We start from the raw sequence: 23,179 nt of genomic DNA on the forward strand, positions 1-23,179 counted from the left end.
CACCGCGTGGAGAAGTTTTTATAACGCAGCCCTGACCTAGAATTGATCGTTATTTTGTTATTACCATTGTGCTAGTGTTCTGTTTCAGAACTGGTAAGGCCTTTGACTCCGACGCTGCAAAACGTTGAGGGGAAAATGTGGGGATGCAATTTGGAATTGGGGCCTATATGTTCTTTAGTGGAGTTTTCCCACAGAATACTTACGGGTACTCTGGAGGTGTGCTCTGCAGGGCGTGGTATGTACACTGCGTAATGCCTAAATCAGGCATTACAAATGTTTTTAAGAGATTTTAAAAAAACTAATCAGTGCCCAGGTACCTGTTAGGGCTTATGGTAAAGGAGTGTCTTTGGAGGTAAGATTTTATTTATTCATGAGAGTCGCAGAGACCTAGGCAGAGAGAGAAGCAGGCTCCCTGTGGGGAGCCTGATGCGGGACTGGATCCCAGGACCCCCATCACCACCTGAGCCAAAGGCGGACGATCAATCACTGAGCTACCCAGCTGCTCCTGAGCTGTAGTTCTTTTTAATGGCATCCCCAATACTACTTCATAAACAAAGCCTTAATTCCTTTTTTTTTTTTTTAATTTTTATTTATTTATGATAGTCACACACACAGAGGGAGAGAGAGGCAGAGACACAGGCAGAGGGAGAAGCAGGCTCCATGCAGGGAGCCTGACGTGGGACTCCATCCCAGGTCTCCAGGATCACGCCCTGGGCTGAAGGTGGCGCTAAACCGCTGAGCCACCCGGGCTGCCCCACTATATGCTTTTAAAGCAGTTTAATTTCAGGTACTCTCTTTGAGCACTTGTAGGCTTTCTCCTTGCACTCTGGTTGTGTATCGTGTTATCCTCTCCACTAAAAGTTAAGTTCCTTGAACAAGAATCTTATCCATGCTCCTTGGAAGGTCTTTACAACACTAAGGCAGTATATCTTATATAGGAGATGCTGAATAATTATTTTCAGCTTGTTGGCAGTGCTAGAATAATGCTCCAGACAGTGGCAAGAGAGTTACAGTGGAGGCTTCCTAAATTCAGAGCTCTGGATTACATGAAGGCCTCAATTACCGTTTGGGTTTCTGAAGAGTTACCCCAAGTAAGATCTTTTTCTTTTCTTTTTTTAAAAAAGATTTTATTTATTTATTCATGAGAGACACAGGGAGAGAGAGAGGGGCAGAGACACAGGCAGAGGGAGAAGCAGGCTCCATGCAGGGAGCTTGACGCGGGGCTCGATCCCGGGTCTCCAGGATCACACCCTGGGCTGAAGGCGGCGCTAAACCGCTGAGATCTGCCCGTGAGATCTTTTTCTAAAAGTCCCTCTTGTAGTTCTCTTCAGGTACCTGATCTGGGTTAGCCGATTATCACCTGTTTTCATAGAGTGGAATAGTAAAATATTTCTGGTCACTATAGACCCCATTGCCTATCTAGCACACAGTACCTGGCACACAGTGGGTGTTAATACATACTTATTGAGAGGTACTATTTCCCATGGTTGACCATATAAGGCATTATTATAAGCAACTATATAGAAAGACCCGTTTGAGACAATTGAAGAAAATTAAACTTGGACTAGTTATCAAATTAAGGTATATTTAATTTTGTTAGGTATAATAAGGTACTGTGGTTATGTCCCTTTCCTTCCCCCCCCCCTAACCAGCTGACCCTGCCTGTAGAAAATCCCCTAACCTTGTTGAATGGATTCAAATTTATGACCATAAATTGTAAAATGGGCATTTGATTCTCCTATGCTTCCTTGGTAGTCATTAACCTTCCTGTTTTTGAGGACAATTATTTACTATCTTCTCACCTCAAATTGGCTCCCTTTCCCCTTGATGACTTTTCCTCATAGTTTATGGAAAAATGGATACAGTCAGCTGAGCATTTGCACATCTTTCCACCATCAAACCCTCAGGCCATCCCATACCTGTCCCCTTGTACTCTACCTTTGCCTAAAGGCAGCCTTGCTGTTTGTGCTGGGGATCCTTGTTCCCACCTCTAGGGCTACATACCTGCAATTAGCTCCTCTCCCACATCAGTTTCTCCCATTCAGCTGCATGCAATCAGGCCTTAATAGCCTTTAAGAAAAATAAAAATAAAAACCTCTTCCCTGACCATTTGTCTTTCATTTACTGCTCAATTTCTTTTTTCTTTTCTACTGAAATTGCTCTTACCTAATTATTTTAGGTGCCTCACACCTAAAATAAAATCCAGACTCAAATAAAAAAAAAAAAAAATAAGGGATCCCTGGGTGGCGCAGCGGTTTAGCGCCTGCCTTTGGCCCAGGGCGCGATCCTGGAGACTCGGGATCGAATCCCACGTCAGGCTCCCGGTGCATGGAGCCTGCTTCTCCCTCTGCCTGTGTCTCTGCCTCTCTCTCTCTCTCTGTGACTATCATAAATAAATAAAAAAATAAAATAAAATAAAATAAAATAAAATAAAATCCAGACTCCTGCCAATGTAATGTGAGAAACTTTGCTCCTGATTTGGAGGGAAATTTTTAAAAAAGAAAACAGTTAAAATTTGACACAATTGAGGAAATTTGATTTGGGGCTACATATCAGAGGATATTAGGAAATTAATATTTTTCCTAGGTATGATAACACATTAGAGGTTATATAGGAGAACAGCCCCTTATTTTTAGGAGGTGTGGCTGATGTATTTAGTGGGAAAATATCGTGATGACTGGAACTTATTTTCAAAGAGATTGGCAAGAAATACATATTATATACATGAGGCAAATATGAGACCATATTAGTGATTGCTGAATCTAGGTGTGGAGGACAAGAGTGTTTATTGTACTGTTTCAGTTTTTCTGTGGACTTGACGTTTTTGTAATAAAAAGTTATTAGGAAGAAACTCACATGTTGTTGTGGCCTGTACCCCTCTACTTGACCCAGCCTCTGGTTCCTTCTGGCCTCTCTGCTCTGGTTCACCCCAGTGTTCACCATGCTCACGACACTGGCTTCTTTCTGTCCTTCAGTTCACCAGCCCACCTCAGGGCTTGATGTGCCCTCTAATGGAATGCTCTCCCGACATCTTCACCTGCTGCTTGTTCACATTTCCACTTAAAAGTCACCACATCTGAGAGGCCTTTCCTGACTCTTCTAACTCAGGTAGCAACCCAACCCAGTCCCCAGTTTAATTTTCTGGTAGCACCTGATGTCATATCCCTTATTTTTAGCTCATTTCATTAATAGGCTGTTTCCCCAGTAGCCCACCCCTGGAAGTTCCTAGAGAGTGGAAACCTTGTCTCTCTGGTTCATCACTGCCTCTGCGTTGCCTGGAACAGTATGCAGCATGATAAATGCTTGTTGAAGGGGATGAGGGAGTAGTGCTGATACTAACACCTGTACCTCCTCCTCAGCTCTCTTGAGCATCACCCCATAATATTTAACCTGTTAACATGCCCTGATTTGGCCCTGCCACAGGTACCTTGTTTCATCATTGTCACATATTTGATGAGGTTTTGTGTTATTTTTTTTTTTTTAATTTTTTTTTTTTAACTTTTATTTATTTATGATAGTCACAGAGAGAGAGAGAGAGGCAGAGACACAGGCAGAGGGAGAAGCAGGCTCCATGCACTGGGAGCCCGACGTGGGATTCGATCCCGGGTCTCCAGGATCGTGCCCCGGGCCAAAGGCAGGCGCCAAACCGCTGCGCCACCCAGGGATCCCGAGGTTTTGTGTTATTTTAAGAAAGTGTTCTGGAAACTGTACAATGGAGAGCCTGTGATTAATAATACTGTATGGTATACGTAATGTGCAAAGATAGGTCTTATGCAAAGTGTTCTTTTTTATTTATTTATGATAGTCTCACAGAGAGAGAGAGAGGCAGAGACATAGGCAGAGGGAGAAGCAGGCTCCATGCACCGGGAGCTCGACGTGGGATTCGATCCCGAGTCTCCAGGATCGCGCCCTGGGCCAAAGGCAGGCGCTAAACCGCTGCGCCACCCAGGGATCCCTACAAAGTGTTCTTAAAACCAGAAAAAAACAAAACCCAAAGAGAGCAGAAGGAAACTATTGGTGACAAAGAAGCTTATGATTGTAATAATGGTTTTGCAGGTATACATTTACTTTCAAACACGTGAAATTGTATGTATTAAATATCTATAGCTTTTTATATGTCAACAGATGAAGTAGTTGGGGAAAAAATTATTGAAGAACCAAGAATAGCTGAATTCTGCCCTGCCAATCACCCCTTTCACAGAGAAGATCCCAAGAGAGATTCAAGGAACAACAGCAAATAGGAAATAAGCACCACTTTATTACGAGCTGGTATGGTGCCTGAGAACTTGATGTAGGGCATACTGGTAAACTGGCTGGGGGATGTGCTTCACACCTGTCCCCTAAAGCCCAAACCAAATTTGGATCTCTGCCCCTCTCCTGGACACATGGCCTGTAATAAATGGTATGAGATGTGGTGGCTGGACCCACATTGCAAAGAAAATATCTGGTTCTCAGCTGCATGGCTGAGTGGAAGAGGAGGAAAAGACAACCCAACCAATATGCTTGACTTTTTAAAAGCACAAGAAAATATAATCAATCAGATTAGTATATCTCTTTCAGAAAGGGAAGGTTTCTTGTGGTAGGAAGAGAAACTAGGGGTCCCTTTGCTCCAGGGACCTGTAACCATCCTCCTCCCAAGCCTGTCTGTGTTTGGCATTCCCCATCTGAGAGACCCCCAGCATGTTCCATCAGGTGTCCAAGCCAGAAACCTGGGTGTAATAAAGTCTCATTACTCCTCAACCCCTATGTTCATACTGATTTTACTTCCTAAAAAGGTTTCTAATATGTCCATAATTGCCTTAGCCCAGGCTCCAGCTCAGGCCACGGTCCTTTCTGGTTTCCTTATAACAGCCTCCCAGCTGCTCTCCTGACTTCTGTCTTTCTGCCATCAAATGCGTCTGGCACATTGTACAGCTAGAGTACTGCAAAATTGGTCCCCCTACTGCACTGCTATAGACTCTTCAGACACTGCCTTTTGCTCTGAGGGTTCCTACTCTCACAGGCTTACAAGGCCTGGCAGGATTGGCCCCTGCCCCCTTTTACAGTGTCTTCTCTCCCTTTCCCTTAACCATTCCATGTTCCAGCCACACTGAACTTGAGTTCCCCAATCTCCACCCTCCTTCTTGCCTTCCCGTGCCATATCTTTACCTCGTCCCTCTGGCGACTGCTGTCGTGTTCATCCTTCAGACCTCAGCAACTACAGACATTGTGCCTTCATCTTAGAACTGGCATGTCCAGTTACCTGATGACGTCTATCCCGCCAGCCCAGACCTTGGCAGCTGAGCCTATCTGTGTTCCTGCACCACAGTCTGGGCCTCCTCATGCTGTCTCTCAGCTCTCAGTCGTCATGGCTCTTTCCCTGCCTGACTTCCCCATTTGCCTGTGAAATCTGTGTGGGGCCAGTTCTGTCTTGGTCGTCCCTCTGTTCCCAGAGCCTGCCCAGAGGACACTGGAGGAATATAAGAACAGGAAAATAATTATCCTCAAAAACAGGAAAGTTAATAATGTATCTGTTTTGGTTACTTGATTTCTGGCCCTACTGATACAGTCTTTAACTCTCCTGCAGGCAGACAAGTTGTTAAAAGCCTTGAAAGCCTACCTTAAAGACGAAGCAAAAAAAGAAAATGAGAGTCAGGTAAGTAAGATTTTTTTTTTTAAATCACCTATTACTACAGCAACTATATTTAAATAATGAGTGGTAAAGACAACTAGTGTAAAAAAAATAAAAAATAAAAAAAGACAACTAGTGAAACTCAAGACATGCTGTTTATCCCCAAAGAGATCATTATTGGTAATAAATCCTTTCATAATAACTATTTGTTATAGAGCAACTGCCTAGTAGTGAGTAACGTGTTGAATAAGATGTTCTCATAAAAATGCAAAGGCTAATTAATTACTAGTTGCCAAACATTACAAGAGCTAGCTTGGTGTGAGCAAGGAAGGAACAGGATTTGAAGCCCAAAAAATCCAGGTTAAGTAGCTGTTGTCATTTCTTTTTATGTGATCTTGGAAAACTCAAATGCCTTAATTCTTAGTTTCCTATTGTTTAAAATGGACACAACATCTGCTTTGCTAAATTGAATGTTAAGAAAAATCAAATGGAAAAAAAAAAAGAAATCAAATGATATAGGGCCTGTGAAAGTGGCTTGTGGTGAACTGTAAACCAGAATAATAGGGGAGGAAGTTGTCATCACTGCCTCAGACCGAAGGTTTTTGACAGGCCTGACGTATTCCGTGGGTGCAGTGTTAGGGCCAGGATTCTAAACTTAAAATAGAGGAAAATCCAGAAAGATCTTAAGCCCTAGGCTTTGAAAAGCATCCATTATCTATCTGGAAATGAAGGTAAAGATAAACATGAATTAAAAATCTAGCCAATGGCCTCCCTCATCCCCCTCCCTGTCTTTACTACTTCTATAACCATATTCCAAGTTATAAACATTTAAAATTATTAATACTCAGATTTGTTTTGGGTCATCTGGGTAGTTCAGTTGGTTATGCATCCAACTTTTGATCTCAGCTCAGGTCTTGATCTCAGGGTCATGTGTTCAAGCCCCGCATTGGGCTTCATGCTGGGTATGGAGTCTACTTATAAAATATACATAAATTTTTTTAAATGTAAGGCAAAATTTATTTTGGTTCCAGGTTTAATTAACCTAAAATAACAAAAAAGGATTAATTTTGAATTCTAGCTTTAAGAATTTACATCAACTAGATCTCAATCTGTCTATATATAGAGAAATATATATATATATATATAATTCTTTTAATAAGGATACATGATTAGAGCCATTTGAAATCAAGATTTTAGTTTGGATGGTAGTTAATAGACTAAAATTAGTGTATTTCGAATTCATCTTAAAGGCCATTTTTTTTTTAAGGTTTTATTTATTTATTCATGAGAGACACAGAGAATGATAGGCAGAGACACAGGCAGAGGGAGAAGCAGGCTCCCCAAAAGGAGCCCGATGCAGGACTAAATCCTGGATCCCAGCATCATGCCCTGAGCCGAAGGCAGACACCCAAATGCTGAGCCACCCAGGCATCCCAGGGCCGTTCCATTTTGAAAAAATGAAAAATAAAAGCATGATGATAGTCCAAATTCAGTCAGATAAAGAGTTCCTAAGTGTTGAATCTATCAACAGTGAGCTTAGGGCACCTGGATGGTGAAACCTGTTAAGCGGCTGCCTTCAGCTCAGATCATGATCCTAGGGTCCTGGGATCAAGCACCATATCAGGTTCCCTCCTCAGCCTGGGGTCTGCTTTTCCCTCTCCCTCTCTACGCCATCCTACCTCCCCTCATCCCACACCCCACTTGTGCGCTCTTGCTTGCAAGTTCTCTTTCTCTCAAAAAACATCTTAAATAAATCTTTAGGCTGACTTATTTTTAGGGAAAACATGTACATAAGCAGTTACAGGAGGCGGGGTGGAGAGCAAGAAAGAATTCTCAGCAGACTCCCCACTGATCAGAGAGCTGGTGGCATGGCTCAATCTCAGGACCCCCAAGATCATGACCAGAGCTGAAATCAGGAGCCACCATTCAAAGGACTGAACCACCCACACACCCCTCAATAATGAGCTTAGATTGGTAGGAAGACCTGACACAGAGTTTATTAATCTAAGGCTACAGAAGGAGTCAACACAGTCCAAGTACATAGCAAAGAGATCATTGATGTTGCCAAGAATTGACAGATGTGCAAACTTCCAGACTTCTACATCTGAGTGAGTGGGACATCGTATCTTATGGAATCTTTGTTCTTGCACTGTAGGTCAGCCTTAGTTATATGAGTTGGAGTAGTTTTGTATGTGGGTCAGTCTGGCTGTGTGCCAAGGACTCCCTTGCTCTAACCAGGTGGGCCTTGTCAGAATTGGAGTTAGACAAGTCTATTAGAGGAACATCATGGTGCATTAAGGATTGAACACCACCTCGTTGATCTGGGTCAGCCTCCCACACATCAGTGTGTTTAAGATGCATGGGATTAAAACAAGCGATCTCCAGGGTTGTGCTAACAGACTTGTCCTGCACTCTGCTAATATGGAGTCCCTGCAGGAAGGCTAAATAAGTACTTTATTTTATTTTTTCTTAAAGATTTTTATTTATTTATTAGACAGAGGGAGAAGCAGGGCTCCATGCAGGGAGCTCGACATGGGACTCGATCCTGGGACTCCAGGATCACGCCCCAGGCTAAAGATGGTGCTAAACCGCTAAGCCACCGAGGCTGCCCTAAATAAGTACTTTGAAAGTGTCTCTCGGGACCCCTGGGTGGTGCAGCGGTTTGGCGCCTGCCTTTGGCCCAGGGCGCAATCCTGGAGACTCGGGATCGAATCCCACGTCGGGCTCCCGGTGCATGGAGCCTGCTTCTCCCTCTGCCTATGTCTCTGCGCCTCTCTCTCTCTCTCTCTGTGTGACTATCATAAATAAAAATTAAAATTAAAAAAAATAAAATAAAAGTGTCTCTATATTCCAACAATACCTGTAACCCAAAGATGTCACTTCTATAGTGGAAGCAGTTTTTTTCTTCCATATGGCTATCCAGGGAGTTGGGAAGTGGGATCCAGATAGCATCTTTCTACTCTCATGTATCCCACCTTTGAATTTGTTTACCTGTTTTCACCTTTCATTTGCTGACCTTCTTTGGGGTGAATTGACGGGTACATCTAGATGTCCTTTACCACCCTTGTCTCCTTGTTCCTTAGCTCCTGTAACTTTTTTTTTTTTTATGTGGGACTCAATCCCAGGACCCTGGGATCACTACCTGAGCTGAAGGCAGACCCTCAACCACTGAGCCACTCAGGTGCCCTAAGCTCCTGTAACTTTCCTTGCCAGTCTTCATCCTGGACTTTATATCACTTAGAACTATTTCACTTCTGTAACATACAGAAGTCTAAATATGCCATTCTCTAAGCCTCCTTATTGACTTCCAACACATACATTTTATATTTATATTGTGGTTCTCATTGCAGGATATATGAGAGAATCATTTGGGGAGCTTTTTACAAATGGTTATATATATATATATAGGCCTTATCAAGCCCCAAGCCAACTAAATCAGCTCTCAGAGGATGGGGTCTAGGCACCACAGTGCAATGAAGTGAAAAATCAGTATACAAAGCACTCTACCCACCACTTCCATGTGAGAGTGCCAGGTGTCAGTACTGTTTAAAATACTGGAAGGTTTCTCTGTAAGGAATTTCAATACTATCAAGCTAAGGCCTGTCTTCTGGCATTCAAGGATTCCCTTGCATAACAGCCTCCTCCTCACCTAAGGACCTTAGTAGATCTGACCCCACCAGATAAGGCCCTCCCACACATCCAAGCCCCTAAGGAGGTTTTTCTTGTTTTGAAATAGGGTAGACAGCCAACAGCAAACATTTGAGGGGAAGCCTGCAGTGTGAGAGAGCTTAAGATAAATAAAAAGATGACCCTAAAGGAGACCCAGATGACTCAGAAAACAAAAGCTTTAAAAAAAAAGCCTCAAGAACTTTAATGATTTATAAACTGGAATCAAGCTACACAGACAAGGCACAGATGATTCAATTAAGGTTATATAACAAGCTATTAATGTTAACGACTTGAGAATAGATGATAGACATTGAGCAAGAAAAGACAAGAGGTAAAAAAGTAGAAGGATTCTGTATTTGGATCTTACAGGATGTTTTATGTAGCTGTGGGACGAGATTTAAAGTTTTCAGAGTCTTTAAAGCAGCAAAGGTAGCTAATAGAGTGAAGTGGTGTGGTGCTCTCAGGAAGAAGATGGGAGAGGAGACTGGGACCAGTGAGCTAAGCTGTAGCCCATGATAGGCACTACAAATGGCTACTGCAAATACAAATGAGTGCCCCCCCCGCCCCCCCAACAAACTGCACGTGCTGCATAAGCAACCACCTGCAGCGAAGCCCTGGAAATGGGAGGCCAGGGCAGAGGCAGCGGCTTTCCATTATAATCTCTTCAGTACTTCATAATTTTTTTTAGCCACATGTGTATAATATTAGTCTATTTCAAAAAATTAAAATTCATGTATAAAAACAAAAACACCAAAAGCAAACCAAGCCTCGCCTATTTTTTTTCCCTAGTGCTTCCATAGTTTTTTTACATTTAAGTCTTTTACCCATCCAGATTGCATTTTGGTGTGGACAAAAAAGGATCAAGGTTCATTTCCCTCCCCCCACCAAAAAGATAAAAAGCATAGTTTTCTCTGCATCAAATGTTGAATCATGAATCTAGTCTTCCCCCATTAATATGAAGGACAACTATTATCAAACGATGAGTTCTTATATAAATAAGTCTGTGTGGGATATTCTGGTACTTGTACCATACTGTTCTGATAATGTAGCTCTTTTAGTGTATGGTTGTACAGGTGTCAGTCTCACTAACTCCCTTATTTTGGCTTTGGATGAGTTAGACTCCAAGCCTCAGTTTCCCCTTCTGTGAACTGAGAATAAGGTTAGTACCTATCTCATAGTCTTTGAGGAATAAATGAGATAACTCATGTGAATGTGTACCCCAATATTACAAGGTGTGATGTTAGTTGTAATTATTAGAGCACGGTGTCTATTCAAAAAAATTAATGCTAATTTGCTTATTTACTCACACTAAGAAAACTTTGAATGCTTTCTTAGCCTGATTTTTAAGCTGGGGTTGTTTTGGTTTTTTTTTAATTCATTTTTATTTTTATTTTCTTGGTCTTCATTTCAATTGTTTACATTTTTGCAAAAGCACCAGAGAACACCAAGGTTACTTTCAAAATGCTGGGCAGTTTTGTTTTGTGTGAAACTAATTATAGTTGTTGTTTCTATTGTTTTTATTTTTTTATTTTTTTTTCTATTGTTTTTAAAAGGCGTTCTTCTGAAAATGGTGTTCAGCATACTTTAGGCAAATGTCCCTGTCCTTCTGTAGGAGAGCACTACTGACCCATCTGGTTTGATTCACAGTTCTTAACAGTGCTTCTTCCTGAGACGTCAACAAGAAATGCGCATCAGGTGTTCTTGTAAAGACCCAAACCTCCAAAAAAAAAAAAAAAAAAATCTGCTTCATCTCTTGGGATTTGATTTTTTTTGAAATTAGACACCCTCTGGACTAAATTTAAATAGGAAAAAAAAGTTCAGATTCTATGAATCTAGATTTATCTGGTGTACACCCCTTAGTGGCCAGGAGGACACAATTTTCACAGCACAGCCAAGATATTCCAGCAGGGTCTGAGTGAATGAGGCTGTGAGGTCTTGCCAAACAACAGAAAGCTAATCCTGTCTTTGAGCAGTTAGGGCTACTGAAACCTGTTGGGGGAAGTTTGCAATCCCTCCCTCCACAGTCTTTAATATGTAGGTTGTATTAAATATCACTCCCCAGTCCTGCCTTCACTACAGGAAAAAAGTTAAGCTACTAATTATATTCAACTCTTCCTTTCTAAAAACCCTGAAACCACATGACATTACAGACTTAATTGCAAAGTACATGAGCTGCTAATATCTATTGGTAGCATATAAACAGTATATATAGCTAGTATCTATTATAAATTCTCTATGTAACATTCAGTTCTGAATAAATAAATAAACACAACTGTATTAGCAGGTTGGGATCTGAATATATTTAAATAATTACCAGGAGGCAGAGACTCTTTATGCCTACCAAAATAGCCATGTTTTCTTTTTTTTGCTTAAATTAGTGGAACCCATATATTTAGCCTAGACTATAGCTGCTTAACCAAAAGACTACATTTCTCAGGCTCTTTTGCCTGTGAGGTCGTGTGACTAAGGCCTGGCCAATGAAATATAGGAAGTGTTGAGTGAGACTTCCCCGAAGAAGTCTCCTTAAAAGGAAAAAAAGGGCTACATCCTCCTAATGATAGGGGAATAAAGCCTGGGATTTGGATGACTTGGTCAGGTACCCCGATGGTCGGCCTCCAGACTTCTGTGCAAGAAAGAATGAAACTTCTATCTTGTTTAAACCACTGATATTTTAGGATTTGAATTGCATGCCACTATATTAAAATCTAAGAAATGCACAAAAATCTTCACATCCTGCTGTACTGTGGTAGCCCTGTCCTAAGTGTTTCTCTCCATCCTACTTATGATCTTTTTGGTGAACTTGGTCTCCCTGGAGCCTCCGTTTTCCCCTGTCACATTTAGTCACATACTCCCCTGGTTTCCAGGGACCGGTAACATCTTCAAACTCCTGAACTTAAAACTGAGCTCCTTGTCCCAGATCAATGGTTATTTTAGGGCAGGAAATGAGAATTCATCCATGGATAGACAGCTTTGGCATAAATTGCTTTTCTGTTCCCTGCCCTCCTGGAACCACTGAGATGGTAGAACAGAACAGTGGGGCTACAATTTTCCAGAACTGAAAGAGGTAGGGGGCTAATTTAAAGCAAGAATCACTCCATAAAAAAAAAAATAAATAAAAATAAATAAAGCAAGAATCTTCTGCAATTGGAAGACAACATATAGGCTACTGAGATGAGAGAAGGACAAGAGTTTTTGGAAGTTTAGACAGTGGAAGTTTCTACTTCCTGGGTGGGGTCCTTGTTGGAGAGATTGCCTAGAATATTGTCCGATTTAAGCAACCCTACAATGCTGTAGGGAGAACAGCCCTCCAGACCTAGCTTGCTGCAGAGCCAACATAGAAGCCTTTCTCCATGTCCCGGGCAGCTTGCCACCATGCTCCCCTGGACCATAAGAGCTGGACCACAGCGGCATAGAGGCCCAGGGAAGAGGCCATGGCCATGATGAGCACTGGATAGAAGAGAATGAGGCAAGGGCAACATGAGATCTTGTGCCAGAAGGTCCTCTCCTCGTTATACACAAGGAAGATGTTGTACCAGGTGATCGTGCCATAGTAGAAAGAGACAACAACAAAAATAAATAAATAGATAAGAAAGGAAAGAAAGAAAGACAACAAAAGAGAGAATAAAGACCACAGGCAGACCGACCAGCGTCCAGAGGACCAAACAGGGCCCACGGTCTCCTCCCATTTGGCAGGCCTTTATGTCTTCAGGTGTTATCTCCCTTGATGACCCTTGAGGCTTGGTCAATTCTTGCAGCTCCTTCTCTGTCAGTGTGACGTGGATGTCCACCATCTGGCCCTTTTTCTTTCCTCGTATGATGGTGCCAGTTAATGTGACATAGCAACTGTCCACGGGCATGTTCCATATGTCATCATCCGTAGGATAGTCTAGAAAATCATCTGCCTCCTCTTCATCAGGCTGGTCTCCACCTTCTAGTTCCCCAGGCTCCTCCAGTTTCTCATTTTCTGACCAGGAGATGATGATAGATTTTGGGCGGGACTCTTTCCTGCAACCCATTGTGGATTCCCCATCCAGGACCAGGGCAGCAGCCACGGCCTTCCTGAGAGAGCCCTGTTGGGGGGCTTGGGAGCTGGCCCTGGCCTTCTACTCATCCAGCTCTTCCATCTTAGTCCTCAGGTCTAGTTATTCCGTGGGAGGTGTCTGACTTGCTTGAGCAAACTCACGATTCACACATCAGAGCTTCTTCCTGGATGGGGCTATGCATGCCAGGGACAAAGTCTGGCACAGGACCCAGACCAAGTCAAGCAAGCAGCGGCCACCGGGGAGCCGCCATCCACTGGGAGGATGCGAACCTGCCACTAAGCTGGGATTGTTAAATGAGATTGCTTCTTCTCAAACCCTCTAAAATTCTTCTTCAGGCCTATAATTTAGTACAAGACAGTTTTAAAATTACCTTTTGTAAAATACGGTTTTTATTTAGTTTAAATTCTGATTCTTCCTGCACATTATAACTCTAAAAATAGGACATGGAAGATTAATGTCTTTCTTTTTAGAATGGAACTCAAACTTCTGCATCCTCCTGGGATGAGACTGAGATGCAGATGAGCAGCCAGGAACAAGCTAAGAGGGAGCCGGTTGGCCACATCACCAAAACAAGGAGAAGGTGCAAGAACCCTGACTCCCAGGTGAATGGACGTGTACCAATCTTGACCACCACCTGTGCCAAAATTGGTATATTCTTAGGAAACTTTCGATCTGAATTTCTTTGGTATCAAATGGTTGTAAACTGTGTGCTCCATGAAATCACAGACCCGAGGCCACACTGGTCATCCTCACACCCTGGGTGCTAACTCTTGGAAACACTCACTAAGGATTAAGCACAAGTTCAATATTGGTCAAATAAATATGAAAATGAATTAAACACTCACTTAAGTAAGGGATAATAAGAAGGAAAGAGAAACCAGTATCAGTAAGGTTTTTTTTTTCTTTTCAACCTGGCCTTTGATCTAGTGCTCACTCTTCATTGGTCATTCAGCAGAATGGTCATAGGATTAGCCAGGCACTTCCCTCATTACTACTTTTTTAATTCAGGAGAGGCAGAGACATAGGCAGAGGGAGAAGCAGGCTGCATGCAGGGAGCCCCATGTGGGACTCGATCCGAGGACGCGGGATCACAACCTGAGCCGAAGGCAGATACTAAACCACTGAGCCACCCAGGTGTCCACCACCCCTCCAGTTACTTTGAGAGGACTCTGATTTTATTCTTTTTTATCCTCTCATCCAAATGTAACTTTACAAAACACAGTCCTAATTTTTTTTTAAAGATTTTATTTATTCATGAGAGAGACAGAGAGAGAGAGGCAGACACACAGGCAGAGGGAGAAGCAGGCTCCATCCAGGGAGCCTGATGTGGGACTTGTCTCCCTCCCAGGTCTCCAGGATCACACCCTGGGCTGAAGGCAACGCTAAACCACTGAGTCACATGGGCTGCCCCCTGCCCCCCGGTTTTTTTAAGATTCACAGTCCTAATTTTTATTTTCTAGTTCCCTATAATCCATTGGCTGTTAGACTATCCATTTAGACTGATAATTTCTCATCTCTCAGAGAGCTGTTTTGCCATTTATGCTTTTCAGTGGTCCTAGTATGTCCTATTCCCAAATCTGCCACTCAGAAATCTACTTCTCCTACTTCCTTTAGCCCCTTGTCAATTTGGGTGCTTATCTTTGGAAGGCAGTGGTGACTTTTTATCATTTATTCCCTTTTAACATTTGTAGCAGGATCATTCAGAGATAAAAATAAGTGATCACACTGACTTCCAGGATCCAGAGAAGCAGGAAAACCAGGATCTCAGAACTGTTGGAGAAGTTCCTTCACCACTAGATGAGAACCAAGGAGAGAAGAATGCAGTTTCCACAGGAAAAAGAAGAATAAATGGTATGCCAAATAAGTAAAAACAAAACCCTGATATTCCTAGGGGACCCATGTGTGTTCATTTCCTAGGACTACCATAACAAACGAGAAGCTTTTTCTTGAAGTCCTATTACTGTTTCTTACACTTAATATTTCAACATACAGGGATCCCTGGGTGGCGCAGCGGTTTAGCGCCTGCCTGCCTTTGACCTAGGGCGCGATCCTGAAGACCGGGGATCGAATCCCACGTCGGGCTCCGCTCCTGGTGCATGGAGCCTGCTTCTCCCTCTGCCTGTGTCTCTGCCTCTCTCTCTCTCTCTCTTTCTCTCTCTATCATAAATAAATGAAAATTAAAAAAGTGAGAGTCATAACAGTTTAAAAAAAAAATTTCAACATACCTTTCTGAGGAACACAGTTCAACCCATAACACCATGCTTTAGAACTCCTAAGTGTTCTGCGATGAAAGCGAAAGTTTAAACCAGATACAGTAGACCATCAAGTCATCTTTAGTACTGTTGTGGATAAAAACAGAGTAAGATTGGCAGCTGGAAAGTTCAGGGAAGTTGATCTCTACTCTGACAAAATGAGGGCTCTGCTCATCACCATTAGCTCTTTCTGGCCTACTCCAGACCCAGATACCCAAAGCTGATGGTCTTCTCAACAAAGACCGTTAAAAGGGGGCTGCAAAGTCTACCTTCCCAGTAGAGTTGCCTCTTTTATTATGATAAACGTATACTTAGTCTCTAACTTTCTAAAAACTTATCCCCTAAAGTTTATCAACTAAAAGTTTGTTTCAATGAGACCAGAAAACTTCAGTTCCCCCAGACCTAACAGGATTTGACGCTTTATGATTTCGTTCCTTGGGAACCCTGTCAACTCCCACAGTGTCTCTGTGTCCATTTTTCCCCAGCAACCGTGTCTGCGCACCTGAGGCAGAGCCTGAGGGGTGGAGATGACCCACTTCCATGGCCACCGTGCAGTTATTGCACAGAATTTCTAATGCTGAGCCTTCCCTTCTTCCCTAGAATTTTGAATGTCTTACTAAATATAGAAAGTTACCAGAGGTAGAGTGTCTGATACTGAGCCTGCAAGCCTTCAATTTTTAATAAACACCCTGGGGAATTTTGATGCATATTCCTCATAAGCCCATTTTAAACTCATGATTTACAGCAAGATAGAAATGACAAAGAGTCAGAAGTGGCGGTGGAAATACTGGTATCTGCTATTCCGCCAATTATCTTGTCAGGGAGACTTAGCTGCAGGGCCCGGGTTCAAGGGCATGGAGAAACAAGCATGGACATGTTAAGTTCATGTAATGAAACACAGGCTGTTTGAAGAGCAAAAAATAGGATCACATCGTTTCTGGTGAGAGGTCTTTTTTAAACTTATTTTGACATAATTTCAGACTTAAAGTTGCAAGAATTGTACCAAGTGTTGCTATGTTCTTGATGTCTGAAATGTTAATGTTTTTGCCACATTTACTTTGGCCCTTCTCTATTTATATTTATATACATATATGCATCCATATAGGTATTGTATACGTTTTGTTCCCTGAGAGTAAGTTGCAGAAATGTGCCCCTTAACCCTAAATACTTCAGTGTTTGTTTTTGTTTTGTTTTACAATTTTATTTATTTATTCATGGGAAGTACAGAGAGAGAAAGGCGGAGATACAGGCAGAGGGAGAAGCAGGCTTCCTGCAAGGAGCCCAATGTGGGACTCGATTCCGGAACCCTGGGATCACCTCCTGCGCCGAAGGCAGACGCTCAACCGCTGAGCCATCCAGGTGCCCCTCAGTGTTTGTTTCTTAAAACAAAGTATGTTAGGGTCAGCTGCATGGCTGGCTCAGTTGGTAGAGCATGCAACTCTTGATCTCCGGGTTGAGAGTTCAAGCTCAATGTGGGACGTAGAGCTTAAAATAAAACAAACAAAAATAGACCCACAAGACTTTTTGTTTGTTTGTTTTTAAGAGTTTATTTATTTATTCATGAGAGACACAGGCAGGAGAGGCAGACTCCCCGCAGGGAGCCCCATGTGGGACTTGATCCCGATCCCAGTGCCCCAAGACCACTCCCTGAGCCAAAGGTGACACTCAACCGCTAAGCCACCCAGGCGTCCCAACCCACAAGACTTTCTCACAAATATATGGGATACAGAATACAAAATCTCATTGGTATGGATTCATATTCCACATTGCAACTAACCTTTAAGAAACTACCACTTGTCAAGTGGTACTTAACATAGTATCAGAAGAATATGCAGTTACTTGAAAAGGCTTAGCATTACAGTACTCTCCCTCAACTACCTGTTTGTAGCAAGATTTGTTTTCATCTATACTTCTATATCATAACATACTGTATGCAGAAGCAAATAACAGAATCCAGCTATCAGACATTAAGTAAATTGTGAAAATATCTCCTCACTATTTTTGTTTTAAACATCTTAGCCATTTTTCATAAATTTATTAAACATACAAGAACATTGTTTTTTAGTATATCAGATTTTTTTAATGTTTTGATTGTAATATCTAATGGCCCATACTGATAAATAGAATGTAAACAAAAATGGGGGGAGGGTCCTCCATAATTTTTAAGAATATGAGACTAGAAGTGTGAGAATTGCTAAATGGTTCTATATACGACCTTATTTAGGTTTCATGATTTATTCTAGTCATGGCCATTAAAGCAAAGGAAAATCTTGGCTCTTGGATTTCATCCTGCTGTCTCTTTAGTCTACTATAGCCTGGAGTAGTTTACTCTAACTTCAGTCTTCCTTTGTCTTTGAGGATGTTTCCCTTTCTGTGTGTGTGTGTTTGTTTGTTTGTTTTAAGATTTTTATTTATTTATTCATAGAGACAGAGAGAGAGAGAGGCAGAGACACAGGCAGAGGGAGAAGCAGGCCCCATGCAGAGAGCCTGACATGGGACTGGATCCAGGGTCTCCAGGATCACACCCTGGCCTGCAGGCGGCGCTAAACCGCTGCGCCACTGGGGCTGCCCTGTGTGTGTGTTTTTTGTTTGTTTGTTTTTTGTTTAGACCTTTACATTTTTTAACACAGGCCAGTTTTAGGGGTGTCTCTGCCTTGGTTTGTCTAATATGTGCTGAGGGTTAGATTTAGATCATGCACTTTTGGCAGAAATTCCACAGAGTGATTGTCAGTCATTGCCTCCAGAAGGCACAAGTCGTGGCTTGTTAGCAGCTTATCACTCTGCTGAGTTGCTTCTTTGTGAAGTTGTTTTTTTCTCAATTTTCTATTCCATTCCAAATACCCTGTTTTGCATGAAACTTTACCTTTCTGGTTTTAGAGCCAAGGTCTAAGCAGAAGCTCCAGCCCCTCCTGCTCTATCCAGTTATTCTTTTATGTTTTATGGATGCATTGGGAAACCTTCAGTATGAATGACATCTTTATAAGTAATATTTCTTGAAAACCCACTTGGATTTTTTTTTTAAGATTTTATTTATTTATTCATAGAGACAGAGAGAATGAGAGGCAGAGACACAGGCAAAGGGAGAAGCAGGCTCCATGCAGAGAGCCCGACGTGGGACTCGATCCAGGGTCTCCAGGATCACACCCTGGGCTGCAGGCAGCGCTAAACCGCTGCACCACCGGGGCTGCCCTTAAAGATTTTTATTTATTTATTTATTTATTTGAGAGAGTGAGAGAGAGCATGAGCAGGGAGAAGACTGAGAAGCAGGCTCCCTGCCAAGCAGGGAGGCTGATGTGGGGCTTGATGCCAGGACCCTGGGATCATGACCTGAACTGAAGGCAGACATCTAACTGACTAAACCACCCAGGTACTGCACCCACTTTGATATTTTTAAGTAAATTGCCTCAAGTTGAAAAAGATACCAAAATATGGTTGTGAGGAAGAATAGCCAATACATAACACCATGATTTTAGCTGGATTTAAAGAACAAAAACAAGTATGGAAGTGGAGGACCTGAGGAAATATGCCAAAATGCTAATAGTAAGGATGTTTCTTAGGTTGGTGGCATTGTGGAATCTTTTTTTTTTTTTTTTTTTTAAGATTTTATTTTTAAATAATCTCTCTCCCTAACTTGGGTCTCAGATCAAGAGTCACATGCTCTACCATTTGAAAAAGTGTTCTTCCATTTCTCATATATTTACGTAACTTCTAGACAGGAAGCATAAAATTTCTGCCTACTTGAAGCATATGATCTATGTGGTGATACTGTAACTCATTCTTTGTGCTCATTTTTTCTATCACCTTGGCAGACTCCATCACATGAAAATGCCCTCATGTTAACTTCTAGACCTTCTTTTTTTCTTTTAAGTTTTATTTCAGTCATCTCTACACCCACTGTGGAACTTGAACTCATGACCCTGAGACGAAGAGTTGTATACTCCGACTGAACCAGCTGGGCACCCCCAACTTCTATATGTTTCTTAATAGGGAGAACTTGTTGCAAAATCTTTGATTAGTTCTGTATCTTTGGATTCAGGTAATGAAGATTCAAAGGTACCTGCAGAAAGAAAGAAGCATCTCTACGCAGATGGGTTTTCCAAACCTGGAAAAAGTAAAAGAACTATAAGTGCTACTCCAAGTAAGTTTTACACACAAACAAAATAATAGTTGGCTGCTTAAGCTAATGCCAAATAGGCCGTGCACAAGAATAGCTAAAAGCTTGAATGCACTAACTGGGCCTTGCATCTTCATTCTCTCACTAGCTCTGAGACCACGGGCATCTTATCCTCAATCAGCCTGCTTCCTCAGTTTACAGTGGGAGTGGGTATACTACCTATTTCATTAGGTTGATACAGACATACCTGATGTTGCACCTTCAGTTCCAGATCACTGCAATAAAGCGATTACTGCAGAAAAGTCAGTCAAATGAATTTGTTTCCTCAGTGCATGTGAAAGTTGTGTTTGACACCATGCTGTAAGTCTGTTAAGTGTGTGATTTTGTTCAAAAAACAATGCACATATCTTAATTAAAAAGTAAGTTATTAAATAAATAAATAAATAAATAAATAAATAATAGTAAGTAATTGCTATAAAATGCTCCCCATCTGAGCTTTCAGCAGAGTGGTCCTCCTTTTTTTTTTTTTTTTAAGATTTTATTTATTTATTCATAGAGACACACACAGAGAGAGAGAGGCAGAGACACAGGCAGAGGGAGAAGCAGGCTCCATGCAGGGAGCCCAATGTGGGACTCGATCCCAGGTCTCCAGGATCACGCCCCAGGCTGCAGGCAGCACTAAGCCGCTGCGCCACTGGGGCTGCCCCAGAGTGGTCCTCCTTTTGCTGGCCAACGGTCTTGCTTCAGTGTTGATGGCTGCTGAGTGATGTGTGGTGGTTGCTGAACGTTGGGGTGGCTATGGCAATTTCTGAGAATAAGACAATGGTGAAGTTTGCCACCATAGTTGACTTCCTTTCACAAATGATTTCTCTGTAGCATGCAGTGCTGTTTGATAGCATTTTACCTGCGGTAGAATTTCTTTCAAAACTGGAGGCCATCCTCTCAAACCCTGCCACTGCCTTATCAAGTATAAGTTTATAGAATATTCTAAAACCTTCATTGTCATTTCAGTAATCTTCACAGCATCATCACAAGGAGTAGATACCATCTCAAGAAACTACTTTCTTTGCTTATCCATAAGAAGCAACACTTCAAAAAATAAAATAAAATAAAAAATAAAATTAAAAAAAAAAAAAGAAGCAACACTTCATCCACTACAGTTTGATCATTTGGTCAAATGCATCTTGTAACAGAAGGCTGTCTCCTCTACATTAAAAATCTATTAATATAGTATCCACCTTCATTAATGATCTTAGCTAGATCTTCTGGATAACTTCTTGCTGCTTCTCTATCAGCACTTGCTGCTTCACTTTGTACTTTTATGTCATGGACTGTACATTAACCAACCTCTGCTAGATTCCAACTTTTCTTTTGTGGCTTCCTTAAGTCCTTCAGCCTTCACAGAATTAAAGAGCATTAGGGCCTTGCTATGGATTAGGCTTTGGCTTATGGGAATACAGTGGCTGATTTGATCTTTACACAGAACATTCAGACTTCCTTCATTTCAACAATAAGGCTAGTTTGCTTTCTTACCATTCGGGTGTTTTCTGGAGTAGCATTTTAATCTCTTTCGTGAACCTTTCCTTTGCATTTACAACTTAGGCTGAAAACTAGGGGACCAGTTAGCTATCTTGGCTTTTGGCATGCCTTCCTTGCTAAGCTTAATCATTTCTAGCTTTTGATTTAAAGTGAGAGATATGCAACTCTTCATTTCACCTGAAGACTTAGAGGCAGGCTACTGTAAGAGAAGTCAGAATGTACCACATTTATTAAGTTTGCCATCTTATATGGGCACTGCCTGTGGTGCTCCAAAGTAATTACAATATCAGTGACCATAGAGCACCATAGCAAATATATGACCACAGCGAAAAAGTTTGAAATATTGAACTAATTACCAAAATGTGATAGAGATATGAAGTGAGCCAATGCGGTAGGAAAGATGGTGCTTGACAATGTTGCAGGAAACCTTCAATTTGTAAAAACGAAAGACAAAAACACCCAGTATCTCAAAGTGCAATAAAACAAGGTATTCTTAAAAAAAAAAAGCCAAGGTATTCTTGTATATAGAGACTATTTTTCAACTTCTTTTTTTTTTTTTTTTTTTAATTTTTATTTATTTATGATAGTCACAGAGAGAGAGAGGCAGAGACACAGGCAGAGGGAGAAGCAGGCTCCATGCACCGGGAGCCCGACGTGGGGATTCGATCCCGGGTCTCCAGGATCCCGCCCTAGGCCAAAGGCAGGCGCTAAACCGCTGCGCCACCCAGGGATCCCTATTTTTCAACTTCTGATTACCTAACATAGCAACTAGCACATGGCAGGTGTTCAGTAAATATCCGAGAATGAATGTCTATAAAGTATTTGGAATGATGTCCACCTTGTAGGGTTTTTTTCTTAATTTTTTTTTAAGTACTCTCTACTCTCAACATGGGAACTCATGACCTAGAAATCAAGTCCCATTCTCTACTGACTAAGCCAACCAGGCACCCTTAATTTTTTTTTTCAATAATAAGTTTAAGATTCCATATTTTCTTTTAAAGATTGTATTTATTCATGAGAGACCCAGAGAGAGAGCAGCAGAGACAAAGAGGGAGAAGCACGCTCCCTGCAGGGACCCCAATGTGGGACTTAATACCAGGACTCCAGGATCAAGCCGAAGGCAGGTACTCAACTGCTGAGTCACTCAGGCATCTCGAGATTCCATATTTAAATATGTAATTTATTGTCCTCTATTGCCTGGCACATACAATGTTAAGTGTTGTATGTTTATAGTACTTAAAGTGCTGCTCAGCATATATTAGAAAAGCATATACTTAATATTTAGAATTTTTTTTATTAAAAATTTTTTTAAGTGTTGTGTTTGTTTTCTTGTATGTGTGTTTATGTGTTTGTTTTAGATAATCTCTACATCAGGGCAGCCTGGGTGGCTCAGCAGTTTAGCGCCGCCTTCAGCCCAGGGCGTGATCCTGGAGCCCTGGGATCAAGTCCCACGTCGAGCTCCCTGCATGGAGCCTGCTTCTCCCTCTGCCTGTGTCTCTTCCTCTCTCTATGTCTCTCATGAATAAATAAAATATTTTTTAAAAAAAGATAATCTCTACATCCAACATTGGCTTAAACCCACAACCCCAAGATCAAGAGTCACACACTCCTCTGACTGACAAGCTAGGCACCCCCAGTATATTCTTAATCAGAATAGCACAGAGCAGGGGTCAGCAAATTGCTGATCACCTTGGTCTATCTTCCAGCCCTTAAGCTAGGAATGGCCTTTATAGTTTTAAAGGATTGTATTAAAGAGATGTGGCTACAAAAGCTAAATAAAATATTTACTGTCTGACCCTTTACAAAAAAGGTTTGCCAATCCTTGTTATAAAGCTTTCTAAACATTAAAATATGTCAAATTTATGATTAGGTAAAGGCCATTTGATTAATTGGTGAGGGGAGAGGACAAATCTGTATTTGTTCTGTGGACTAAACCAAGTTGTCAGTGGGG

General features: G+C 41.7%; 1 protein-coding gene across 10 annotated transcripts in view; it reads left to right on the plus strand.

Moving 5' to 3' along the window:
- The window catches only part of NUSAP1 (nucleolar and spindle associated protein 1), a 73,934-nt gene that overhangs the window by 38,217 nt on the left and 12,538 nt on the right, over nucleotides 1–23,179 (plus strand). For 2 of the 10 annotated variants that reach the window (XM_072808413.1, XM_072808409.1), the window contains 5 exons: nucleotides 5,567–5,635; nucleotides 13,794–13,925; nucleotides 15,015–15,174; nucleotides 16,803–16,934; nucleotides 19,612–19,713. In XM_072808413.1, the coding sequence (XP_072664514.1) occupies nucleotides 5,567–5,635; nucleotides 13,794–13,925; nucleotides 15,015–15,174; nucleotides 16,803–16,934; nucleotides 19,612–19,713 (595 nt within the window). Of the gene's footprint in view, nucleotides 1–4,029; nucleotides 4,057–4,125; nucleotides 4,270–5,566; nucleotides 5,636–13,793; nucleotides 13,926–15,014; nucleotides 15,175–16,802; nucleotides 16,935–19,611; nucleotides 19,714–23,179 lie in introns of those variants that run through there. The other 8 variants (XM_072808416.1, XM_072808414.1, XM_072808418.1 and 5 more) reach the window with 6 other exon arrangements.

The sequence above is a fragment of the Canis lupus genome, chromosome 32 (assembly GCF_048164855.1).
Source record: "Canis lupus baileyi chromosome 32, mCanLup2.hap1, whole genome shotgun sequence".
Classification (NCBI taxonomy): domain Eukaryota; kingdom Metazoa; phylum Chordata; class Mammalia; order Carnivora; family Canidae; genus Canis; species Canis lupus.